We start from the raw sequence: 27,334 nt of genomic DNA, 5'->3' as shown, positions 1-27,334 counted from the left end.
TAAATTAATGCTTGTCTTTCAGATAGCAGCCCAAGAGCTATCCGACAACCGCGTGATCACTCTCAACATGGCTGGCAGAAAGCTGGATAAAAAGGTATGTGTTTTTTAAAAATGACTTCAAGCCCACCTCTGCATCAGATTTACAGAATCTTGTATATTTACGTGGAGAAAATTAGTTCACGTGCACGCACTGAGATTATTAGTTCTAACCCCCAGATTATTAGCTCTAACACACTCACACTGAGGTTATTTGCTCTCTAACTCAGGGATGTCAAACTCATTTCATACAGAGGGCCAAAGTTAGCATTCATGATGCTAGCTAGCTGAGGGCCAAAAGTGACATCATTAGGCAGGAAGTGACATCATTAAGTAGAGGATGGCCAGAAATAAGCACTTTGTGCTCACATAGAATCTCACTAGCTGTAAATGACAGAAGAGAAAATGTGCAAATCTTGTCCCTATTTTCAGGATATGAGAGAGTCCAATTATCAAGCTGGGAGAGCACAATTATAATGGGGGCTGGATTAATGGCTTCAAGGGGCTGCATTCGGCCCATGAGCCTTATGTTTGGCACCCCTGCTCTAACTCCCTCTCACGTGCACACTGTCTCGCACTCTGCCTCTTGCTCTTACAGTGAAAGCTGGGCTCCCCCTCCCCCAGTATTTTCAGGCTTGAGTCCTCTAGTTGGAATTGTATTTTAGGTTTCAAACTTTTCTACCCTGCCCTTTATTCAAAAATTTCTACTGCCGTTTGCTACTAACAACAGCAAAAACACACACTAAACAAATTGGTGAAAGAAAGCAGCAAACCGAGGTCAACAGGGATTTTATCACTAAGATGTTCAAAGAAATTTAGGATTACTGGGAAAATGAAAAAAGTTATTCTGTGTCACTAAAGGGACAAGCATGTAGGTTCCAGATAAGAGACAGGGAGTGTTCTTAAATCAGGACATTGATAAGACCCTCTCTCTGATTGTCACCTTGCACCTCAAAGGCAACATCTTGTTCAGCCATTGGTGTGGGGTTTAATCCTTGGCATCTCCAGGTAAAGACTGGGAAAGATACCACTCACCCCTCACCACAGTGTGCAGAGTGTGATGCTTGCCCCTCATACCAGTGCTCAATTCCACCCTTCTTTCCCTACTTGGCAGTACCCTAATGCTGCGACTACCTCCCATCCTGCTCCCCGCACGGAAAGGAGCAGAAGGAAGTGACATGTGGAAGAAAGGACAGTGGTGGGCTGCTAAGAGTCTTGAGCAGAGATGCAGTTCTGCTCCTTTCTGTACTACACCTCCTTCTTACTTCATTCCATGCAGGGAGCAAACAAGGAGTGGTGGTGGGGACTGGCTAGCCAGCCATGAGCTAAAGAGAGGCACCAGGACAGAGGTGTGGTGAAGCCACCATTGCAGGGTGGCAGAGGACACCTTGAGCAATTTGCTCCTGGAGGTGGCCACCTTACCATCACTAATCACCTTACCATCACCATCACCATCACTAATGGGTTGGCCCTAATCACAACTGCCCTAAATAAGCTCTGTGTATTGGCCAAGTGAGCCTCTCCAAGCAAAGAGGACCTGCTGACCTCCAGACAGCCTGTTTTCCCATTTTAAGCCCCCAGAATTTCTGGTGATGGTTTGTTTGTAGAGGACTTTTATTTTGTCTCTTCTATATCTGCATCAGGGGTCACATCATACCAAGAACATTTGTTGCTTGGGGGGGAATAAAAGTCTCTACAGGTGCTTTACTACCTGCATGTGGTCAGATGGCCAAGATTTACAGTTCAGCATTTCTTATTAATTCAGACTGTTGCACAGGGAGAGCAAAACAAGAGTGGTTTTGTTGCCTCTGATTTATTGCTTCAGGATAGCTATAGAGCTTTCTCTCTTCTGTTTAACTGCATTGCATGGCTGTCCTTGACAGCTGAGAAAGTTAGCTCTGTAATCAATGTGTATGCTTTCCTTTTTGCTTCCCTGCAGGACTTGTTTGGAAAGTCAGATCCATTCTTAGAGTTTTATAAACCAGGAGATGATGGAAAATGGATGCTGGTCCACCGAACGGAGGTAAGAAGGAAGGGTGTTGTCATCCATTTATTGATTTACAATATTCTATTTGTTCTTCCTGAGAGAGAACTCAAGGATGGCTGATGATCTTGCTATAAAACTGTAATTGATAAAGCAGTTTGAAACGGTGTTGTCGAAAGCAAGCAGCAGTCCCTGTAAATGTAAGAGAGATGAATTTGTCCAAGCGTGTCTAACCAATGATGTGTTTACTACTGAAAGATGCAAAGGGCTAGCCAATCTAGCTCCATAGCCTGGGTTCCATCACCAAGAAGGCCCTTGCTCTGTGTACCTACCAGCTGTACATTCGATGGTGGCAGAAGTCGGAACAGAGCCTCCTGAAGGCTGTAATGTATAGGAAGGTTTGTATGACTGAAGGCAGTCCATTTGTTCTCCAGATTCTTAACCACTTAGGTTGCAATCCTATCCTCACTTTCCTGGGAGTAAGTCCCATTGAACACAATAGAACTTACTTCTGAGTAGGGGCGCTTAGGCTTGTGCCCTTAGTCATCCCCTTTTAAAGTACAAATGTCAGTTTTGTTGCAGAGAGACCCATTCCCTGGGCTATCCAGGGATGAGCCAGCTTTGTGCATGTGAGGAGAAAGGACCAAGGAAAAAGAGGGACTAATTTTTTGCACTTCTGTCTGCAGCCTGTAAATAAATAACTCACAAAAGTCAGTAGTTATTAATTATTACCAACCCAACATTTCTAGACAATTTGGAACAAAAATGGTTTTTTTTCTTTTATAAGCAATCAAAATATCTGATAGTGTGGAGCAGTTAAGCATAAGTGCACTTGGAGGGTTGAAATCCATAAACTTTGTTGGGCAGTAAAATGTGAAAAAATAGATTTATTTTTAGGAATCTGATTCACAAGACATGCAAAAGAAAAAAGTAGCTTTCCAAAATCTGAAGAGCGAACTTCATCTTTGGATGTTACAAAGCACCCGTAATTTGAAACTGTTTTAAGTTAAGGAGAGAGAATATCTTGTTCAACCCCAGGGACTTAGATTAGTCATTGATGGCGAGGTTTCAGAAAAATAATTGGGGCTGGATAAGACATGCATGGGGACCTTAAATCATTTCAGTAGATAAAATGATGTGCCATAACTAGCCAAGTTTTTCTGTGCAGCAAATGAGGAATTGAAGACAAACAGCCAAGGTGCAATGCTAAATAATTGGCAAGGTCTATCTAGGCTTTGGCTGTGGAATTGATAAACAAGAGCCAGGAAAAACCAAAGGGATTTTTTTTTGTTTGTTTCTTTAAAGAAGTCTGGTTTGATATCAAAGAAGATCACTGAGCCAAATCTTTCAGTAGGGTGTTGAGAACTTTCTTGGATGCTGAAGGGGAAGTTGTTGCAAAGGCACCTGTTCAGATGGCTCGAGAATTCTCTGATGCTCTCCGTCACCCAGCTTTCTTGATCACCACTAGTGCCTTTGTTTCCATCATTTAGAGCAGGGGTCTCTAAACTTTTCAGTCAAAGGGCTGCATCAAATACATGGCACAGTGGCAAGGGCTGGAAAAAAATTTAATTTAAAATTTAAATAAAGGCATTAGAGATGGAACTTAGATGAATGAATAAATGAATGAACTCAAATGCCCAGGACTTCTCCAAGCACAAACACAGCCCAAGAAATAAATAACACACTTAAAAGGACCCCCATTCCCTCACTCCAAAAGCACAACTCTGGTTGTGTTTGGTTAACTGGGCCAGAGGCTCTCAGGGGATCAGAGGCTGGCCGTGGGCCGAATAGAGGCTCTTGGCGGGCCACATCTGGCCCCCGGGCTGGGGTTTAGAGATCCCTGATTTAGAGTAACAGAGTGTGTCCTCTTCACCTGAACTTATGGCATCAGTGATATTTCTTTTCGGCTTGGTCCTGCTGGTTTTATAAAACTGCTTGCTATTTTATTTCATTTTTTATGATGTTTTGCAATAAAACTGTCATTTATTCCATTAGTCTTTGTTGTAAAAGTCACATTGAGGACGTATTTTAGTGGAAAGGCAGGATAATTTTTTTTAAAAAGGATTATCATTGATTTTAATGCAGTCTACCACATGCAGAAATCGCTTTGAGTAATATTTCTCAGAACAATAATCCAGGCCTTCTCCAATGCATGGCATTTTCATGATTATGTGACCATAAGAATATAAGAGGAACCCTGCTGGATAAGCCCAGAGCCCACTCAGTGCAGCTTCCTGTGTCTCAAAGTTGTTCATAAGATGTCTCAGGGAGCACTCAAGACAAGACTGTACCTGTATCTTGTTGCCATTCCCTTGCAACTGACATTCAGAGATTGGCTACCTCTGAAACCCAGAGGCTGCATATAGTCATTGTGGCTTGTAACCTCTGATGAACTTTTCCTCCATCAGTCTGTTCAATTCCCTTTTTAAGGCATCTAGGCCATCCCAAAGTCATGTGGCAAGAAGTTCTACAGAACAATTATGCACTGGGTAAGGAAATATTTCCTTTGGTTTATTCTCCTGCCAGTCGATATTCATGGTTGTCTCCTGGTTCTGGTGCTGTGCGAAGGGGAAGAGAACTTCCCTCTATCAGTCCCATGCATAATTTTGTATGTCTCAAGACATTCAGGCAAATGCTCCTAGCAGCCACATGAGCTCCATACTCTTGTAATTCAGACTGTATCCAGGCTCAGCTTAGCTTCAAACTATAAATCCACAATGGGCTCTGCTCTGTATTATGTTTTGTATTTATAATTAGTATATTAAGTTTTCTAAATTTTCTGGTCCCAGGGAACCTTTTGTGCCTCAATGTGCTTGTGAAGAAACCCTTGTATGTTGCAGGAGTTTTAGGATGTGGTTGGACTGCCCCTGGAGCTGACCGGTTAGATGATAATTTGGGAGGGGGGCTCCTGCCTTTGCCCACCTGTCAGCTTCTACTGCTCTTCTTCCTCCCACTCCCTGATTTCAAACAGAAAAAGGGGAATGGAGCAGAATAGGAAGTGTGGTGGGCTGGAGTGTCAGATGTCATTCAGTAAACTTGAGCCTTGTAGCTCCTAACCAGTGATACCACCCCATCCTCCGGATAAAAACAGCAAAGAATCTTGTAGCCCCTGAAACTAACTAAGGTTGCAGTCCTAACCAACTTTTCAGCACTGACATAAGGGCAATGCAACTCTGAGATAAGGGAACAAACATTGCCTTACCTTGAGGAGGGCTCCATGACTGCCACCCGACTGCAAGATGCAACAAATGGCATAGCTATGCCAGTGCTGGAAAGTTGGTTATGATTGCGCCCTAATTTGAACATTGGCCATCCACAAAGCTTAGGCTGAAATGAATTGGTTAGTTTTTTTGCTGCTTTTCATTGTGACCAACTAACACAGACAATCTTCCCGAACTTGTTGTGATCTTGTTGTGCGGTTTAGTGGCAAGTGTTCATTGATTGGACCTCAGGTATACACCCTTCCCCACGTGTGCATCATTCTTTTAAAATGCCATTTCAGCTGGTGGTCATTGCAACGTTCTCTCAAAATGCAGATGATGGAAAGGCAATTGATTTTGCCTTGTGTGCGGAAGTGTTTTCTGTTGACTTCTGGGAAAAACACACAATTCCAAGTTTTTGTGCTTTGAGACCGAAGATAACCTGCTTGCGCTTTCATGCCTGCTGTCACAGTGGCACAGTTTTTCTCTTCTGTTTTCTTTTTCTGGTTTTGTACCCGATGTTTGTTTCTTGCTTTTGCTCATGTAGAAAGATCAGACACTACCACATACAGTGAGCTTCTCAGAGATGTGTGTTGCATAGGCAGCATTACCTTGTTTCAAAAAGCATCTGAGAGCAGCCAGAGTTTCTTGTATGCAACTGAAGTTGGAAAGCTGCTGAGAGAGACAGCAGGGATGAAAGTTGTGCCCTGTTTTATGTGACAAGAATTGAGGCTTTTACTCTCCAGCATCTTTGGGCTTCCATCCCTACTACTGAAGAGTGTTACTGGAGTCACCAGGGTGCTGTTGGGAAGTGGAGCTTTGGGATATTTCCTAAAGCAGGAGCGGTGACAGCAGAAGCCCCCAGGTGCTGTCCTCGAAACTTTTTTCAAAAGATCTGAGCTGAGAAGAAGAATCAGGCTCAGCAGGAGGCCAACTGAGAAATTTGTCTAGGGGCACATGTCATCATCTTAATGCAGTATATAGTTCATATTATCTAGAACACTGTCTTTTTGAGAGATGGTGTATATAGTTTATGTTACATCAAGGCTACAGTCCTATGTATATTTGCTTGGAAATCCAGTTGAACGCAGTGGGATCTCAAATGGAGCAGTTAGTACTCTGAAAAACATTTTTAATATTTCATTCCATTTTTTGGTTTTTATGTTTTTATGTTAAAACTTAAGCAACATACTCTAAAACCTCCACCTAGGCCCTTAGTTGGAAGTAAATTCTATTCATCTTGGTGTGGCTTAATTCTGAGTAGACATGCCTATGAGTGTTCTGTAAGAGTTTGGAATGAAACTCAATTTTTCAATGAAATAGAACAAGTTTGAAAGCAGGTATAAGAAGCAGGCAGTAGCATACCTAGGGTAGGTGTCCATGGGTAGAAGTGACCACTGGTGGCATGGGGGTACAAGTGACCCCAAACGTGACACTTCCCCAGAGACATTCTGAGATCCAAAGAGGCCACACGCAGCCTTCCCAGCCCTCAGAAGGCCTTCAAATGTTACTTCCCGGTTTTGACTGTAGTGATGTTTAAAGGCCCTCCAGAGGTCTTGGGGGGGGGGTTTGGCGGCACCTCCAGGCATGCAACTGTTCACCACAGTGGCCAGGACCACCACTGGTAGCAGGAGAAGCAAATTTTGAAAGAAATGTAAAGGTGATTTTGTTGTCATAGTTTTAACAGGGTTTAGATATGTAGTGGGGTGTGATGAGTTCCAATGCTTCAAAATTTATCACTGTACTGTTGGGGCATCACACAGCTGGAAGAATGCCTCTTGAAAGATGGCACTGTCTTCATAGCATTTAGAATATATCTTGCTTCTTAGGGTGCAATCCTATCTTGCGTTGAAACAGGCAAGCCAGGAAGTTTGCGCTGTATACAGCGTGAGATAGGGCACCACAGTGGCTCAGCTGAAGGTAAGGAGAAACTCTTCCCTTTACCCCAGGTTAAACCATTGCAGCCCCTATGAGAGCAGAGTGGATTGAAGCCGCTCAGGGCTGCTTGGGGAACGGGGTTGGGATCTGGCATAACTGCCGGGTCCCAGCGTTGCCTCCCGCTTGGCCGACACAAGGCTCGGTCCCTCCATTGGCGCTAAGGCTGAATTCAGCCTCTGCGTGCCAGCCTAAGCTTATGGCATGTTTGTGACCCTCCTGGGCTGGCACACGGGACTTGCACGGCCCAAGGGTGCCTCAGGATTGCGCCCTTAGTCCCTGTGGGAGCAATGGGAAGAAGACTTCTGCTTCCAGAGGAAATGCCACCTGGGTGTATGAAGATGCCTGCTCAGTGAGTCAGACCTTTAGTCAATCATTGCTTGGTATTGACTCTGCCTGGCTGGCAGCTGGAACATTGGAAGGAGAGAGGAACAGAGACTGGCACTTTAGTGGTAAAGGGGAAGCATTTGCCTTGCAGCCTCAGGCATTGGGAGGTTTTGGGCCACCCATTGATCCTTCTCTAGCTCAGTATTGGCAACGTTGGCTGGCAATGGCTCTTTGAGGTTTCAGAAAGGAGTTTTTTTCCCCTGCCCTACCTGGAAAATGAACCAGAGAATGAACTTCTGCATTCCAAGTATGTGTTCTACCTCTGAGTAACAGCCCCTCCTCAAGCCATTTACTTTCTTCAACCTGTGAGTCCTCTGTGGTGTTCACAGGCTGCCCTTACATTAATTAATTAATTAATTAATTAATTAATTAAATACTGTAGACCTTGCCTATGTCCTGCACTTAAAACAGCTTATAAAATAAAACACCATTACAGATTATAAATTTAATGTGCTTTTAATCTGCTGCTTTGTATTTTATCTTGTTTCAATTGTTTTTAAGTGTTTTGTATTTTTATCTGTTTCCTTGTTTCATTGTATTTTAACTTGATTGTTAGGCACCTTGGGTGCCCTTTGGGGAGAAAGGCGGAACACAAATCTAATAAATAAATAAATAAATAAAAGAATAAAAGAATGCTAAAACGATTATGGGAAATGGAGGCCATTGCTCCAAAACTCCTTCCTGCTTGAAAGAGTTTACCCACTGCGTTATGTTCATTGCCTTTATGCTAGCAGCTGATGTCCCTAAGCTATATCTTTCTATCCCTTATGAGGAAGAGAAACCCCCTCCTGCTGCTGCTGCCTCTTGAACCACATGCATTTAGGCACTTTCTAACAATTGCTGCTTTTTCCAGAGGTTTGCCACTTTTGCAACATGTGCTTGTTCATTATTGTAAACATCGGTGGGACTCCGTATGCAATTTGTATGTTTGGGGAAAGTTAGTGTGTTTGAAATTTCAAGCCAGTGATTTTAAGAACCTCTGTGTCTTCCCACTTCACAATCTAGAACAGGGGTGCTCACACTTTTTTGGCTCGAGAGCTACTTTGAAACCCAGCAAGGCCCGGAGATCTACCAGAGTTTTTTTACAATGTTCGCGCCATCATAACATATAACATTTATGTGTACAATGTATGTTGGTGTACCTTGCATAACCACATGAGCCAATATTGCACAACACAACATAATTAACTATAAATATTTTTTGTAATTACTTGAGTTTACTTTGTTGACTTGCACTGAAGTGAATCAGCCAAGGATGCATAGTCCGGACAGTAGCTGCTGACAGCCAGCCTCAAGCACACTTCCAAATGTTCATCAGTCATGGTGGAACGGTACTTGGACTTAATGATCTTCATGTAGGAAAAGGCTGACTCACATAAATAAGTGGAGCCCTTCCTGCCTCAGGTGCTCTTATATCCCTGAGGGCCCTATTGCCTTGAAGTGGCTGCAGCTGTGCAGCACACTCTGCTGGATGCCCAGGCCTTACCCTTAAAGGGGCCACTGCTGACACCACATCTACCTCCTCACCAGATCTTCTTCGATTCCAATACAAGTGGGGGGGGGGGGAGCAGATCTCTATATAGACCAGTGCAAAAACAGGGGAAAGGAAGATCTCTATATAGACATCACAGCAAGACCAGTGCAAAACCCCTTGCACACAGAACCAACAGATGGAAGTTGGGGGGGGGGGCAGATCTCCATACATATCAGTGCAAAAACAGGGGAAAGGTAAGTCAGCCCCAGTAGAGTCAACGGGGCTCACTCCCAGGGATGCGTGGACGGGAGAGAAGCCTGCCAGCGGCTCCTCTCCAGGTCTACTCACCAGTCAGCCCCAGTAGAGTCAACGGGGCTCACTCCCAGGGATGCGTGGATGGGAGAGAAGCCTGTGATCGACTCATTGTGCCTCGCAATCGACCGGTCGATCGCGATTGACGTATTGAGCACCCCTGATCTAGAAAAAGAGACTGCCACTCACCAAGGCATTTCAGAAGGGAACATTATCCATTTGTATCTTCACCCATTCTGTGCCAGTGCTAAGTGCATTGTGTGGAAGCAAATGTCATTGATTAGCATCTCTTAATGTTGATTCTCCCTTCTTTGTATGGACCTTCAAAGGTTTTTTTAGAAGGCCTTTTGGCTTATAAACAGACAGTAGTTGTATCCCATCTGCTAAAGGCAGGACAAAGTAATGATGTATTCTTCAGATGTTCCATCACACTCTAAGGCTGAATCTCCATGTGTGCTTACATAGAAGTAAGCTTTTTGAACATAGTGGGGCTTCCTTCTCAGTAAATGTGCATAGAATTGTGCTGTACAAAATTACAGCACGTGGATACATGGGCGTTTGCACAAAGATGCTGTGTGCCAGCACTGGCTCTGCCTAGCTCTTACTGAAAGGGATCTTGCAAAGAAACAGAATATGTCTCTCAGTAGATAGCCATTGCACCTTACAGGGATCCTCAGTGCAAAGATCAATGTGCTGCACACACACAGTAGGGTTGCAATAACACAGAGGGTCCTGAGAGCATGCTCAGTTCCTGGTGGAGGAGGGAGAGGAAGAATTGTCTTTGTGGACACATCCCCCTACCACTTGGCCATCTCCCAAGCAATGGCCCCAGTGTCATCTCAGGCATTGCCATTTGGAAGCAAGTCAGGGCAGTCTTTCCAGGGATGGGAGGGTGAGGAACCATCCCCACCCTCTCCTCTGACTGTCTGTAACAGCCTGATAGCAAGGCATGAGGCTCAGGGACAGCTGTGAGTGATTAAGACTGCATGCACACAGGGATCCAAATGCGTCCGTGTCTCCGAGCCTGGTGCAGTCTTGCGCCTTCCACACAGTCTGTGACAATGGGAATTCTGGTGGCTTAAAACAAATGGAAGGTTGTCTTGCCACCATCTGAAATTAGGCGGGTGGGTATTTGGACCAGGGCTTTTTCAGTGTATGCACCCAACCTGTGGAACTCCCTCCCCTAGGAGGCCCACTTAGCTTCATCGCTCACCAGTTTCAGGGTGAAGACTGTCCCTTTTCAGATGGACTGAGCCATCAATTTTGTGACTTTTTCTGAAGGATTACTTTTGGCTTTGATTCTTCCTGTTGGCTTTTTATATTTAAAAATTTAAGATGCTTGTTCAGTGTAATCTTATTGTATTTCTGTTGTCACTGAACTCCTTGGGGGACCTTTTCCCCAGAAAGGTAGTATTCATAGTATTAAATAAAAATAAAAGTAGTGCACTATCAGATAAATCATTTTCCGGGATCGAGGTTCTTACTCCATTAGGCATGAGCCAAGTTGGTCATGGCCTGGGGGCCCAGGGCTATATAGGCTGTGTTGGGCAGAGGCCTTGGTTTTTCTTGAGACAGCTGTTCCCTGTGCTATTCTTGTAGTGTGATTGTGGCACAGCATGCCAGCAAAGCGCATTTGGTGTGCCACCCAGTGCCAAGCACTGGGGACAGTGCAGCATCCTGAGGAAGACTCACCATCTTCTTTGTGCAGGTTTGTGTTACTACTGACACATTGGTGAGGTGTGAATTTTCCTTGTGGAGTTGCAAGTGTGCATGCTTCTAGACACCCACACAGGGTTCCTGTGTCTGGCGGTTCCACACAGTTCCGGCTGCACTGCATGTGTGGGTTTTGCCGTAATCCTTCCAACCCCGTGTAGGAAGTGTTTGCAGTCGCTTGTAACTTTAAGGACTGCTCTGTGCTCCACGGAATGCTTTACTCTTAACAAGACACCAATAACCTTGCCCCTTCCGCACAAAATTGATCTTTTCTTGCCATTCATTTCAGAAGGATGCACTCTTTTCCTGATGCCACAGCATGGCTCATTGGAAGACTATTAATGTTTTTAATGCTTTCTTGCGGCTGGCCAGCCAAGTCGTGTGGCTTATAATCAGGACAAAGGATATGCAGTAGGGAGCTGTGTATGTTTCTTCATGTGTTTTGCCTCATTTCCACGTGTGGTAGTTTTGAAGTGGAAGACGCACGCAAGTGAGGGGGACCAGAGTCCTCGACCAAGCCTGCCAGGAAGCAGACTGCTTCAGATGGAATATAGGAAGCTGGTCTATCTACCTCAGTAGTGCCAGGCCTGGATTGACAGCAGCTCTCCAAAGTTTCAGGCAGGGAATGCTGGAGATGCTCTCATACCCAGGGGATGCTCTCATACCTAGAGATGCTGCCAGGGGACCTTCACATGCAAAGCGGCCATGGAGCTCCAGCCCTTCCCCATGAGTGACTGAATGTAAGCCAGTTTTCCGGAGTGCCACAGCAGCCCACCCATCACCTTCCCTAGGGCAGCATTCAGAGGAAGGCAGAAATGGTACTGCACAATTTTTCCTCATCCTCCTCTAACTTTTTTTAAGGAAGGAGGAGAGATTTGAAAGATGGAAGGAAGTGGGGGTGTGATTTGAAGAGGGCACCATTTAATGCTCTTCTTTAGGTAGCAAAGTGTCATGGACTGGCACTGAGTGGGAGCAGTCAGTCCTCCTCTCCTGTGCAGACCTTTTCTTCCTCCCCCACTTGTATTCTTGAATAAGAGAGACGTGTGGATAAAAAGACAAGTATGGCTGTCCCCATCACATCTAATTCTAGTTGTTTGTCCAAAATTGGTCGGTATCCTCATGTCACCCACTTAACCAATACTCCCCCTCCATCTCTCTCCCAATTGCAGGTGATTAAGTACACACTGGATCCTGTGTGGAAGCCGTTTACTGTGCCTTTAGTATCTCTGTGTGATGGGGACATCGAAAAGCAGATCAAGGTAATGATAAGTCCTCCTCCACTTCCTGGCTGATGCCAGCATCAGTGGTTGATAGCTGTCTGTCGCAGCTACTTCCTCAACTGCCCACATGACCTTTTCACAAACTAATCAGTTTGAAAGCTGTTATCCTGAATTCTCTCAGGGTGAGCTTCCTTTTCTTTCTGTTTAAGGTTCCAAAGCCAGGCTTTACCATTTTAAAAAAATACTTTTTTTATTTGTAGGCATGGTGTCTAAATATCACTGTCCCAAGACAGTGAATAATTTTTTTTTCTAAATAACACTTTAAAAGAAATGCAGCTGTATCTCCACCAACAAACAGGCAATACAGTGGGCCCTATAACCAAAAGGGATCAGTTCCAAGACCCCCTGCAGGTAATGAAGACTGCGGGGGGGGGGCGCGGGCGGGTTCTTTGAAGGATGTTGTGCAGGCAACACTCTACTACACAATGATGCCACTGTATCTTCCCTTTTCACTAGGAAAGAGTGCACCCCCTTCAGCATTTCTTCTCCCTTAGCCATAGCAATTAACACACTTCTATTTAGAAGAAGCGTTCATCACCTTATGGGGTCACAAACAGGAAGACTTTCTGGAAATGGCCATTTTTGTTAGCATGACTTGGTTTTTACCATTCCACTAGAATGTCCTTTTCCTTCCTAGAGTCTGACAGCTCTCCTACCTTTTTCTTTCAGGTGGTGTGCTATGATTATGATAATGACGGAGGCCATGACTTCATCGGGGAATTCCAGACCTCTGTTGCTAAGATGTGTGAAGCCCAGGATGCCTTGGTGGTAAGTGCACTCTTAAGGCTGAAGACCAAAGGGCCTGCTTTGTGGCAGAACTCTACATAAGAACATATAAGCCCTGCTGAATCAGGCCAAGGGCCAATGTAATCCAGCTTCCTGTAGCTCACAGTGGCCCACCTGATGCCACTGAGCGCATAGAAGACAAGATACCTGCATCCTGTTGCCTACCTCTAAAACCCAGAAAGTGCAGTCATTGTAATTTGTCCCCTGTGGTGTACTTTTCCTTCATTAATCCATCCAATCTTGTTTTGAAAAGCATCTAGGCCTAATGCCATCGCAACATCCTATGGCAAGAAGTTCTGCAGGTTAATTATACACTGGATGAAGAAATATTTCCTTTTGTCTGTTCTGACTGTCCCACTAGTCAATTTTAGTGGATGCCCTCTGGTTCTGGTGTTGTGCAAGAGGGATGCATGTTCATCCCGTGCATAATCATTTTATGTTTATAACCCTGTTTGAGGAATGCCTTCCCTAGGGAGATACCTGGCCAGATAACAATGGCTGCCACTGTCCTTCACACTTTCTGTTTCTGCTGTGTTTCTCCTCCTCTTTTCAAACAGAAGCATACTGAAAAGGGGAAGGGGCGAGTCTTGCACATATGTTTTCTTTAGAAGAGGCCAAGAATGGCCTCCCTCCTTAGAGACCTTATGATGGGGCCTTAATACCTTTTTACTGAGGATAGTGTTCAATCGCTGACATGATGGGCTGGCATTTTAAATCAAATGTAGTTTTAACTGTTTTATGTGAACCTTTATTTACTTTGTATGTATTTGTTGTTTATGTGCTGGGCAGCCCAATCCTATCCCCAGTGGGGCCACCAAGTGCAGCGGCACCAAAATGGTGACCACTGTATCCTGCGGTCCCACAGAGGCCATTGGAGGAGGACGTTCATCCACTTCCCCTGAGTAAGGGTGCAGGCCCCACAGTGGGGCTACTGATGTCTGTGCTGGCTGTTTTGCTGGTGCAGAGTGGATAACCTTTGTGTCAAGCTTTGCAGCTCGATACAGAGGATAAGACCTAGTGGAGCAGGCCTCCACCAGTCCCACCCACCTCCCAGGCCAATCACTTCTCCCCCGCCCTCCACTCACCCTGAAAACCTGTGCCTCCGCCTGGCAATGCAACTTCCCACAAGTCTCTTGCAGCATCTCCTCCCGGTGCTGGGGTTCAGTGCCAACTGCTGCTGACTCAGCACCAGCGGCCCCTCCTTCCTGGGTGCCACTGACGTACCTTATGGCACACTTGTGACACCAAGTGCCAGCGCTATAGCCCCTTAAAATTGGGCCCTAATTGTGTTAAATGTTGTATTATTGTTTTTAAAATTGAAAGTTGCCTTGATTCCCCTCACTGGGAGAAAGGTGGGATATACATAATTTAGATAAATAAAATAATTTTTTTTGCCCCTGCCAAGCTAATTTTTCCTTTCACTCACAGTGGGTGCACTGTTTAGGAATGGCACTCCACTTTTTCATTCTTAGAATGTGTCTGAACATTCCGTGATGTCGCTATAGCATGACTAAAGGTAACAGCAATCTTTGTCCTTGATGTAGAGATCTGTTAAACTGGCTTCCACTGCAATGTGAAAGAGAATTCAATTTTGTTTCAGTTGGATGCTGTTACCTAGTGGTTGGAAGCCTATGGTGTTGATGCTGTTTGGAACAGAGTAAGCGTAGATGAAAAGGCTGGAATCTACCCGTTGATAAAGCCCAGCAGGTCAGGCTTTTAGACCCCCATTCACAACCATTGCATATGGACTTCAAAGCTCACTGAGACCAAGAATAAAACCTTGCTTTTGTCTCTAAGTGCTGGCTTCTTTTTTGTTGTCAATATACTCCAGGTGGAAAGAAAGGGTTCTTTCAGAGAGACAGAGTGTTCTGCGTAAAAGGCTTAAAAATAAAATGGGTACACGCATTTGTTTACCCAGTGAGTAATCAACATCCCTGTCCCCCGTCCCCAGCTTGAAATCCTGCTGGGTTCATCTGTTTCCGCTTTCATTTTTTGTTTGGCATCAAGTGCTTCTAAATGTGGTTACCTGCTGTAAATAGCTCAAGCAGCTCCATTCTTCCAAATGCTGGGCTCCAGAGACAATGATAAGGGGTGCATTTCTCAGCTCTGTTGTCTGGGTGGGAGCCAGAGTTTCCATGTTATCAGCAATTCTGTTTACTTCAGGTTAACAAAACCTCTCCCATTCACCTGAGAGAAGTCCTGCATCCAGCCCATGTTTGGGGTGGGGAGGCTGAGTACATGGGCAGCTCAATCCGAAGTCTCTCGGTGCCCACGGCTCCACCAGCACCGAAATGGTGACCGCCTGATCCTGTGGGCACCGGGATACCTCCAGAGGTCTCCTCGGGGGAAGGGAGTGTTTACTTCCTTGCCCTGGGTAGGCAGCAACCAGCAACAGTGGATCTCTGCACCTCTGCGTCCACCCGAGTCAGGTCTTCTGGCTTGGGAGGCGGGTTAGGATGTGACGGCAGAGGCTGCTGCCGTCTCCACCTCCTCTCAGGCCCGATCCTCCTCTCCCCTCTCTGCCCTATTCCGCCCACTCCCCACCTCCCCTACACCCTGAAAATATCACCTACCAGTGCTGGAAGAGAACTGGCCAGCCGTCCATATGGAGCTGAGGCCCTGCACTGACAGCCCCTTTTCTGTGGGTGCCGTGGACGTGCCTTACAGCACATTTGCAACACCCAGTGCCAAAGTTGGCACTCAGCACTAGCGCTAGGGCCACTTAGGATTGGGCCTTTCATCTTTTAAGCATTAATCACTTATGTGGAACAGATTTGGCTTCCAGTCCACCTCTCAAGTCATTACAAATATAATGCTAATATCACTCCATCTATTTCTGATGGCCTCATTCCAGTGTTGACAGCATTGTAGCCAAAGCAGGAAGATGTAGCTACCCAGGAAGCAGATGGAAGTTTCTAGGTACTTACCTGAATTTCAAAGATTTGCAGAAGTTGGAAACTTTCTAAAAACCACATAAAGGGCAATCCCCCATACTTTGTCATGAGGAATTAAAAGATTAAATGGTTAGTATCCAGATTCCTAGAGAGATATTGGCGTCCCTGATGGGTGCAGGAGGGAAAGAACACTTTCAGTCTCCATTTCTGTTAGATGCAAATATTTGACCAGCATTTTAAGGAAGAATGTTGGGGGGGGGGTGAGGGGAAAGAGACAGAACTGGAAAAAAGAAAAGCAGTTGCCTGAAGAACAGCCTCTGCATCCTTGGGTAAGCATACTCTGAAGTAAACCCTATTGAGTCCAGTGGAACATCCTGACAGGAAGGTGTGCAACCTGCCATGTTTTGTTGACAGTATGTTTGGCATTTGTGGTGTCTTTTTTTTTTGTTACAGGTAGAATTTGAGTGCATTAATCTCAAAAAGCAGAAGAAGAAAAGGAGCTACAAAAATTCTGGCATCATCATAGTGAAATCCTGCAAAGTGAGTTTTTCCCATCAAGTGTGAGAACCAAACTACATCTGATACCCCAACATGTTTCTTTTAAAAGAAGCAGTTGCTTGTGAGGAAAAGCCATTCTAAGAGAGAACAATTTGGGATGGGGAAAAGGGTGATGGGGGCATGTCTACCACTACTTAGCTCTCCCCCCATGGGTTTCCAGACAGGGAAGAAAAAGCAGTAAGAAGATAGACAGTGGAAAGATTCTCCATTCCAGAGTGCCCTCATCAAAGCCATTTTTTCCAGAAATTGGCAACCAAAGGCCGGCATGCACAACTGACCTTATAGAATGGGTGTGTCTGAGGAATCCTTTACTGCAGGGGTGCTCAAACTTTCAACTTTAGGGATGCTGGACCTTTAACAAGTGTATAGAAGAGAGAATTGCAGCAGGTGCAACTTGTCATCCCACAGATGACAAGCTGCACCTGCTGAAATTCTCTCTTCTATACACTTGTTAAAGGTCCAGCATCCCTAAAGTTGAAAGTTTGAGCACCCCTGCTTTACTGATCATTAAATATTTCTCTTGGTTAGTAATGGGATGGGGCCCTAGCTCTGAAGACAGATAGTGAATAGAAGTGCCTTGGACCTTAGGGATGGGCACTGCTGGATAAGACCCAATGTAAGAAATACAACTGCCATGCATTTTACAGTGAAAAGAAAAAAGCAATCGTGGGGTGAATTCCTAACCTGGAATGTCACCAGACCTGCATACATTTTGATCAAAAGCATAATGTGAATAATCGGTTTGCTCAAGTGAATTTATTGTTTAGGCAGGTCCAACAGTGCAATCCTATGCATGCCTAATACTAAATACATCTCATTTAATTCAATTTAACTTACTCCCATATAAATGTGCATAGGATTTCAGCCTAAAATGCTGTTCCCCTAAGTACCATGAGGAACTACTGCTGTTTCTTTTTAAGAACAAGATTGCCTCAGAAATGCTAAAGGACCTCAATGCAGATTCTAGATCTGGGGGAGGCTTAGCAACTCTTCTAGCAGCAGGAGTTCTTTCCCTAGCAGCCTCTCCGTTTGGCTGGTTTCTAGTGTATTTCTGTGTGCAAATATCCCACCTCATTGATACTTCTTTGTGTAGTATAAAGAGAAGCACCCTGCCCATGGGGCTAGCCCAAGCTCTCTACCCCATGCCACTGCTTCCCATTCCTGGACCTGCACATGTGTTCTGACCATCACCATTGGGGAGGAGATGCACTGGACCACCACTCTTCTTCTCCTCACACTCCCTAGAATGTTAGCATTGGGAGGGACTTTGGAGGTCCTCTAGTCCAGCCCCCTGCTAGACAAATGCTACAGCATCCTTGCTGGGTGGTCATCCAGTTTCTGCTTGAAACCCTCCAATGAGGGACAGCCCACTAGGGCACAAGGCAGACTGTTCAGTGGCGGTCAGCTCTGACACTTGTCCTCTTCTGTTCCTCAGGCTCTGACTTTTTACTGTGGGGAATGGGGAAGAGAGGAGGAACAGCAGCGACTAGGACAGAGCAAGTTGGCCAGCAGGCAGAGATGACAGACCAGCATGGGATGCACTGTCATTCGGTCCATGTCGCATGTCAGTTCAGTTCTTCTCTGAGCTGTCCACTTCATTTGATCTCCTTGGTGGGCCTTCCCTGTATGCCTAGCTCTGCTTGACCAGACCCTGTTGCTTTGCAGAGCTAAAAGGCAAGGAGTGATCTTTAATTCTGCTGGTGGTTCCGCTTGCAAATATTCCAAGATTCCTGTGAAACCAACCTTGTCCTACTCTGAACTGATTCCCTCCCTCTCATCTTCCCCTCTCCTTCCCCTACCCTTTTAAAATCCTTTTGAAGATCACTAGAGATTACACCTTCCTGGACTACATACTCGGGGGCTGCCAGTTAATGTTTACGGTAAGGATCATTGTTTTTTTCCCCCTCTCTCATTCAATCAACTTGAATAAACTAATTAACAATATAATCACTATTGGTGCCTCGCAATTAGACTCCACATGAATTACAACATCAGGAATGCTTAATGGTCAGAAACGGGTGCATTAAATCTAGCTGAGCAGAAATAAGGCCTCTTCTTGCGCTTGGCTGAGCTGTAGGCTGGGAGCTGCTTTGCTGTGGTCCTGTCCCACAGAGTGTTATGGCCACCTGGGCCATAGCATGGGATTCTCATCCAGTCCAGCCCACACCAATGGGGGGGGGTATGTTTTTCTCCAAAGCAAAGTGTAGCTGTGTGCGGGGATGGGGGGATCTGGATCAGATATGGAATCAGTTCTGATTCAGAACTATGGTAGAAACAGAAGGCTAACTCTCTCCACACCCTGATCCCAATCTATGGGGCGCCCTATCTGGTTACTATTTAATGCAAAAAGAAACCCAAGCACTCTAGCCTCCACCTGTACTTAAAATCATGTCTCATTCCATGTACAATTGCCACCCTTTTCCCCTCCAAAAGTACAGAACCCAAAACATTGCAACTTTCCTCATAGGAAACTTGCTCCTCCCCAATGTCTTTGAGTTGGCTGCATTTCTTCCTCCAACACTGCAGTCTGCCACTTTCTTTTGGCAGTTCCCGTTATCTTTTCAAATCCAGGCAGCAAGAGGAGAAGCAGCAGTGGAGGTGGGCGGAGGAAGACCCCCGGTGGTCTGAGACCTAAGGCAATTACTCAGTTGGCCTCGGGTTTGGGTTGGCCCTGTCCAAGTCTTCAGCAGGTTCTTGTGGACAGTGGCAGTCGTTGAAATAACCTGGTCTCAGGCCAGTATTTAATTTATTAAATGTATTTTTACTTTGCCTTTCCCCTTTGGTGCCCAAAGTGGCTTTAATGCCAAGATTTTAAATTGAGTTCGGCAATCATTACAGGCGGAGGTTCCTTTCTTGAACGCATTTAGACAAGCGCCCAATATTCTAGTTTCCCACCTTATACCCATTTCAACTCTCAGCCCAATCCTATGCTTGTTTACTCAGAAGTAAATCCTATTATAGCCAATGGGGCTTACTGCCAGGTGAGTAGGATAGGATTGCAGTCTTGTTCAGGTTTATGAACCAAATTTAGCCTTTCAAGTAGGATTCATGTTAATATTCGCAACCCAAGGAGTCTGTGAACCAGGCGCATAGGCCAGTATTGCAAATTTTGGAGTTCGCAGCCTGTCTGTTCTTCCTCTCCTCACAAATGAGGCATAAAGACAATTGGTGACATCAGTCCAGCTCCTTGGAGTCACAAGGAAAATGATGCTTCTGTACAGGTTTGTCTGCGTTATGTGTGGATTTGAACCTGCGGATTTCTTGCTTGCAAGTCGCCATGGGCAGGCAGACCTGGACCCTCTGGAGGCCAGGGGAGTTGTGCTCCCCTCACCTCCAGAGGGTTTCTGAGCCCCGGAGAGGCAGCATGCAATTGCCCGCTGCCTCTGCAGGGCTCAGAATGGCCGTTTAGGCAGAAAAAAGCTGATCCTTGTTTTTTTTCATAAAACTGGAAATGACATATGTCTTATAAGGCATTCTGAGGCCCTCAAGAATCCCTTCTGTGAATCCCCTAAAATCTGCAGATTTGAACATCTGTGGATTTCCTTATCCGTGGGGGTTCTGAGAACGAAACCCTTGCGAATAACGCAGGTTGCCTGTACAGTTTTATTGGACTGAAAGATCTGAAGCGGAATGACTTCTGAGTGCCCAAGGCAACTTCAGTTTCCTAATGAATCCTTACTGATTTTGGGACCATGCAACCACTGCTGCCCTTATTTGTTAGGCATGCTTCCTTGGTCATCTCATTGCCAAAGCAGAGACCCCCAAAGTTTCCCCTAATGCCTTCTTTGTTTAGAGATGTTAAAGGGCACTGTTGACTTTGATGGCTCCACATCAGACCCCTTTGACATCCAAAGCGGCGTGAAGCAGGGCTGTGTTCTTGCACCAACCTTGTTTGGGATCTTCTTCGCTGTCCTGCTGAAGCAGGCCTTTGGAACTACAACAGAAGGCATCTATCTCCGGACCAGATCAGATGGAAAGCTCTTCAACCTCTCCAGACTGAGAGCAAAGTCCAAAGTCCAGCTGAAATGTCTGCGTGACTTCCTCTTTGCCGACGATGCAGCTATCACTACCCACTCTGCCAAAGATCTCCAGCAGCTCATGGATCGTTTTAGCAAGGCCTGCCAAGATTTTGGACTGACAATCAGCCTGAAGAAAACACAGGTCATGGTTCAGGATGTGGACTCGCCTCCCTGCATTACAATCTCTGCACATGAACTGGAGGTTGTCCATGACTTTGTGTACCTTGGCTCAACGATCTCCGACACTCTTTCTCTTGATACCGAGCTAAACAAATGCATCGGTAAAGCAGCTACCACGTTTTCCAGACTCGTAAAGAGAGTCTGGTCCAACAAGAAGCTGACGGAACATACCAAGATCCAGGTCTACAGTGCTTGCGTCCTGAGTACACTTCTGTACTGTAGCGAGTCATGGACTCTTCACTCACAACAGGAGAGGAAACTGAATGCTTTCCACATGCGCTGCCTCCGACGTATTCTCGGCATCACCTGGCAGGACAAGGTTCCAAACAACACAGTCCTAGAACGTGCTGGAATCCCTAGCATGTATGCACTACTGAAACAGAGACGCCTGCGTTGGCTCGGTCATGTCGTGAGAATGGATGATGGCTGGATCCCAAAGGATCTTCTCTATGGAGAACTCGTGCAAGGAAAGCGCCCTACAGGTAGACCACAGCTGCGATACAAGGACATCTGCAAGAGGGATCTGAAGGCCTTAGGAGTGGACCTCAACAAGTGGGAAACCCTGGCCTCTGAGCGGCCCGCTTGGAGGCAGGCTGTGCAGCATGGCCTTTCCCAGTTTGAAGAGACACTTGGCCAACAGACTGAGGCAAAGGAAGGCCATAGCCAGGGAGACAGACCAGGGACAGACTGCACTTGCTCCCAGTGTGGAAGGGATTGTCACTCCCGAATTGGCCTTTTCAGCCACACTAGATGCTGTTCCAGAACCACCTTTCAGAGCGCGATACCATAGTCTTTCGAGACTGAAGGTTGCCAACAACTGCTGTTGAATGTTCTTCATCCCTGATTCTCAGAAAGTGGCAGAAAGCAATCACTTCTTTCCAAGTAGTTCTGACTGTTTCCAGTGAGTACTTGGTTAGACCCAATAAAAGGATCAGAGTTCAGGTTTGTTACACAGGACAATCTCTGGTGCTTGATGCGTCTTGCCCACTGGCTTGACCTAGTGTTAATTTAGCTTGAATGTTTGATGAGCAACTTGCATGCAACAAGCAATTCCATGGCCCTTTCCTTGCTTTCACTTCACTGCTGTTTTTGCAGGATGAGTACTACAGAAAGGGTCATGAGCCATTCAACTGAGCTGCTTCTGTGGCATGAATAGTGCACATGTGCACCCAGTGCCCCCCAAACTTCTTCTGAGGAGCACAGCACATGGAATTTTGCCTCCGTGCACCAAACACACGGGAGCAGGGCTGAAATGCTTGTTGCTTTGGGTCTTCAGAGATAAAAAGAGGAAGGGAGGAAGAGTTACCATAGAAACAGGAATGAGTACAAGTGCGTTTATACACACAGCTGAACTATTGCATAAAGGTTTGCTGGCACTAAGGGGAGAAATGGCAGTTTATTTGGCCAGTAAATAAATGAACTCAGAGATTTGGAATCCTCTGTTGAGAGATTTGTTGTTTGCTTTTGTAGCGTGTTCCACAGTCGAACACTGACACTGCCTTGTCCAACTTGGTAACTGCTGCCATCATCTACTACTGAATAGAGTGACTCAGTGTATCATCTGTTTGATTTATCCCATTTTCAAAACTTTTGATGAACTAAAATGGTGCCCTTGGGGGGCATACATTTCTATTTAGTTCAGTGCGTACTTATAAAAATGGCAGTTGGCCAGCACCAGCTTAAGAGGCGTGTCCCCTCTCCTGCTCCTTTCCTCATACCCAGGAAGGGATGTTCTTCTAACATCCTAACATTTAACATACAAAACACATGGTTTTGTATCATCTTCTGAAAACACTGGAGGTATGGATCAGACTAGCCTTGATATGAAACATATCATCACCTCTTCATCCTTTTTCTAAGGATGAGGCAGACCAGAACCAGACATGATGGGGGTGGGGGGAGAGAGAGTTAATCTTTTACCTCCTTCACTGTGGTCCTGATGAAAATCTCCTCACTGCCCCAAGAGGGAAGCTTTTAGAGCCACTTGAGATACTTTCCATTGGGTGTTCCAAACTAGCTTCCTCTGGTAAGTTGATTTCTGAGGGACAATGTGGAGAAAAAAAAAATCTGCCAAGTAAAAAGAGTCCCATTGGAAATTGGTCCCATTGGAAATGACACGGGCCTTGCCAAGAAAAAACTTAGCAACCAATGTGTCGCTTTCCTCTGAGCTTTTGTGCATCATTGTGAATATTTTCTCTGGACAAACACTTCCTGGTTTGTAAGGGAGCTCCCTGGACTGGGGATGCACAAGCACCCAAGTGCTGAACCTGAAATTTTCCAGTTATTGTTCCCAAAAACTCAAGGCTTTGCAAACAGTCGGTTTGATCTCTTGCAAAGACTGGAATGTGCGTTTATCAAAAGTTGAACTTTTGAGAGCATTGGCTGCTCACAAAGGCTCACAAGATCCCTTGCGAGCAAGCAGTTTACTTGCAAAAGCTAAGGCCTTTGTGGGTGCATTAGTCAGGGCCTCTGAAAGTTATTTTATCAGGGGGTACAAAGTTTCTTTTGGACCCTTTTGCAAAGGGGGAGAGATGAAACAGAGCAGGGGAGGGTGGTGACGGGCAAGCAGAATGGGAGGGTGGCGCGAAGCAGTGTGAGGGGAAGGTAGACACAGCTGGAAAAGTCTTTGGAGCCCAGGTCTACCCACCCATGTGGCATCGGTAGTGTTCCCAGCATCCCCGGTCATGGTAATGCTCCCAGCATCCCGTATGGGCAACGTCTGATGGGAAAATGTCAGATCCCAGGAAATTTCTGGGCCCCCTCCATTGGCTCCTGGGCCCCCCTTGTGACCCTTGGCCCGGGTACAAATTACCCCCTTTGCCCCCCTCTCCTAGGCCCTGGCATTAGTACTTGTTTTGACTCTACTTGGTTGTTTGCAAGCGGATAGGTTTGCAATTTCAAGGTTCCTGCTAGAATACCTGAGTGTCTTAGCCGGAACAGTGGGATCTGTCCCACAGAACTGCTGCCAGAGAGTTCACTCACATGGATGGCTCTGAACTTTCTTTCCAGGTTGGGATCGACTTCACGGCATCCAACGGGAATCCTCGGGACCCAACCTCTTTGCACTACATCAACCCCATGGGAACAAATGAATACCTTTCAGCCATTTGGGCAGTGGGGCAGATAATCCAAGACTACGACACGTAAGTGCCTCTTGCCCTGCCAGGATGAGGTGTTCAGAGCGAATCCAAATTCTGTGCCAGGCTGCCTGCCTGCACTGAGCAGGGGGTTGGATTAGATGACCTCCTTTCATCTACTCCAACTTTCCTTCCAACTTTCACGTGCTATCATTCTGCGTCAGATTTTTAAAAATATGTTTTTATGAAATTCATGCAGAATAGATCTGTCGATCTCTACTCACCAAGGTAGCTAAACGGAGCATGAGGTTCAGAGGCAGCCTATCCTGAACACCAAGACCTAGAGTTCGAATTTCACCTCTGCCCTGAATACTTGCTAAGTGGCCTCCTTCAAGCCACTCCATTGCAGCCTCTGTCTTCTCCATCTATAATGTGGGGATAATCATACTTATTCACTGTCATAGGGTTGTTATAAGGATTACATCAAGATAATGCATGTGAAGCCCTTTGCATACTCATAATGAGCTATAATAATGACAAGGATGTTTAATCCACGGTTAGCCGATGCCAAAGGTTGTATTGCAACCAGAGCAGGGACTGTCTTGGAACGGACAACTTTATTATCTGCAGGATGGACAGTGAAGCCAATCTGAACCACTTTGCCCCAAGGGGCCATGTCCAAATCAACAAGGGCAGCAGCCCATCCTTCCCACAGCATCATTTTACAAACTGTGACTCCTGCTTCCCATCATTACTCAGTAGCCTGCTGGAGCCCAGAGTTCAAAGGGGAGGCTTACCAGGAGATAATTGTAGCAATGGCAGAGGACTGACACCTGTCCCAGGCACTGTGGGAAAGGGAGGGGGCACCCAGCATTTCCTAAAGTGCAGGGAAGCATATCTTTAAGGGTCCCTCAAGACCTCTCAGTCTTGGAAGCGACCATTGGCTTTCCATCAAATAGGGAAATTGCCCATTAAGAAGGCAGCCATGTACCGTTTAGGAACTTTATGTTTTGTTGCCAAATCAACTTCCAGATTTGTCTTGGGACAAAATTTCTAGGGTTGAAGCTATTCTTGATCAATTGGACACACAATATTAACCATGCCGTGTATTCCACATGGAATATGGTACATGGCACAGAATTCAACAGCCTGGCAATGAATGGTTTGCATTCAACATCAAGCTGCTTTTGGCAGGTGGTGAAAGGCTTCCAAGGTGTGATCACTGCTGGTGAAGCCCCAAAAGCCAGAGGGGAGAATGATTCCATTCAGGCAGAGGATGAAGCCTCTGTGTTCTTCTTAGCTCCTTGACTCTTGTCACCCCATGAAACAGAATGCAGAATAAGGGAACCTGCATGACTTATTTGGTTGCATAATGTTAATTTTCATTGCTCATAATTTGGTTTTGGAGGGGTAGCAGGGGCAGGAGTTCATCCCTGAAAAAACCCATGTTCATTTTTTCCTGTTCTATCTCATTATTTTGTAGAGATAAGATGTTTCCTGCCTTGGGATTTGGTGCCCAGTTGCCACCAGACTGGAAGGTAAATGCAATCTCATCACTTGTTCACTTGTGCACATGTTCATGGTTCCAGTATTTAGGACCCAGCCCAAGACCTCCTGGCACCTGCGATGACATGTCATATGCTGCCCCCCACTAACCTGGTGGTGCACCAACCACTGTTCCTCCTGCTCCATGGATTGCAGAGAAGAGGGGGACAGAGCAGAAGAGGAAGTGTGGAGGACTAGAGAGGGGTGGTCTAAAGCATGTCTGACACTCTAACCCCACTACTTTGCTCTCCTCTATACTTGTTCTTCTGCCCCATCCACCTCTTCTCTTCCTAATTCAGGGAGTGGGAGCAGGAGGAGGAGCAGTAGAAATGTGTGGACTTATGGGAGATGGTGTTCTCCCTCTCCCCCCCCCCCAAACTGCTGCCTCACAGACATCCCCAACAATGAACCAACATCCTTGCTGCCACTACCTTATCCCTCCTCCACCATGTGGAACAGGGCAGGCACCATGTGGAGAGGCAGCATTTTTCTGCATGGGCAGGCAGTGGGGTGGATCTTGCATTTGCAACCATTACTTCTTTGCTTATATTGTTGCTGCAATTATAATTGGGGCCGACCCAAGACTGCTGGTGTCTGATGTAGCAGCTAAATGCTGCCCCCATTACTTGACGGCACTCTATTTGTTGCAGCAGCTGCTCTTCCTTCTCCTTATTCTTGGATCAACTGTTATCCTGCACTTGCCTGATCCCATCTGATGTCGGAAGCTAAGCAGGGTCAGGCCTGGTTAGTACTTGGATGAGAGACTGCCTGGGAATACCAGGTGCTGTAGGCTTATACCATAGTCTTTTGTGACTGAAGGTTGGCAACCAAAAATGGAGGGGGGAATGGAGAGTGGTGGGCTACAGCGTCTCTGATGCTGTAGCCCAGGGGTCTCCAAACCCCGGCCTGGGGGCCTGATGCGGCCCACAGAGGGCCTCTATCCGGCCCGCGGCCAGCCTCTGATTCCCTGAGAGCCTCTGGCCCAGCTGACCAACACAACCAGAGTTGTGCTTGTGGGATGGGGGAATGGGGTTCCGTTTAAGTGTGTGCGCGTTATTTCTTGGGCTGTGTTAGTGCTTGGAGAAATCCTGGACATTTGAGCCCATTAATTCATTCATTCATTTCAGTCATCATCTAAGTTCCATCTCTATTTATTTAAATTTTATATTTTATTTTTTTTTCCCACCCTCGACACCATGCCAGATATTTGATGTGGCCCTTCAGCCAAAAAATTTAGAGACCCCTGCTCTAGCCCGGCAGGCACCAAACCCTGGCTCGTGAGCTGGATCCAGCACCTGCTGTGATCCTTCCCATGAGTGAACGAAGTTTACCGTTCTGCCTTCAGGTCTCTCTGTTGTGCCATAGATCCCCTCCAACCTTCACGCCAGCCAGCTGCACATGCCGAGAAATCTGGGCACAAAGCCTGCTGGGGCGAAAGACCCTGGAAGCGGCTGACCAGCATGAAGGTCTTGGGTGATCTGTGGGGCAACAGAGAGGTCCCCAGGTAGAATAGTAAGCTCTGTCCATGTCAGGGACACCTTTACCCTCAGGCAGTGGTCTCCACTTTGGAGACACCTGCTCTAGCCCCTGCCCTATCTCCACCACACTTCTCCTTTCGCTCTGTTCCCCTCTTCCTTTTCCATGGAGAAATGGAGGAAGATGCCTCCCCCTGCTAGTCTACCGTTTGAGTCAATCAGCCTCATTATGACCCTGATTGTAACGGCAAAGAACTCGAGTAAAAATCAATTTGTGTTGATTTTTACAGGGAGTTTTTGCCACTGAGATGGCATTTTGATGCCCTGTCTGCACTCTGAATCAAGAGGCTGATGGTAAGTGTCAGATAGGCACTGAGTGTACCGCTTAAAGGTGACTCATTCCTCCTTAACCATTTACCATTTCATCTGTCTGTCATTTCCCCTATTTGCAAGAGTGCCGCGAACATCTTTCAAGTTTG

At 46.1% G+C, this 27,334-nt stretch overlaps 1 protein-coding gene across 1 annotated transcript in view; it reads left to right on the top strand.

Moving 5' to 3' along the window:
- CPNE2 (copine 2) overlaps window positions 1–27,334 on the top strand; it is a 116,262-nt gene that overhangs the window by 70,802 nt on the left and 18,126 nt on the right. The window contains exons 5-12 of the mRNA XM_066636813.1: window positions 23–94; window positions 1,976–2,059; window positions 12,211–12,300; window positions 12,991–13,089; window positions 16,455–16,541; window positions 18,380–18,439; window positions 23,768–23,901; window positions 25,319–25,373. Coding sequence (XP_066492910.1) covers window positions 23–94; window positions 1,976–2,059; window positions 12,211–12,300; window positions 12,991–13,089; window positions 16,455–16,541; window positions 18,380–18,439; window positions 23,768–23,901; window positions 25,319–25,373 — 681 coding nt within the window. The remainder of the gene's footprint in view (window positions 1–22; window positions 95–1,975; window positions 2,060–12,210; window positions 12,301–12,990; window positions 13,090–16,454; window positions 16,542–18,379; window positions 18,440–23,767; window positions 23,902–25,318; window positions 25,374–27,334) is intronic.

The sequence above is a fragment of the Tiliqua scincoides genome, chromosome 9, assembly GCF_035046505.1.
Source record: "Tiliqua scincoides isolate rTilSci1 chromosome 9, rTilSci1.hap2, whole genome shotgun sequence".
In the NCBI taxonomy this organism is placed as follows: domain Eukaryota; kingdom Metazoa; phylum Chordata; class Lepidosauria; order Squamata; family Scincidae; genus Tiliqua; species Tiliqua scincoides.
This window is presented reverse-complemented; position numbering and strand designations above follow the sequence as displayed.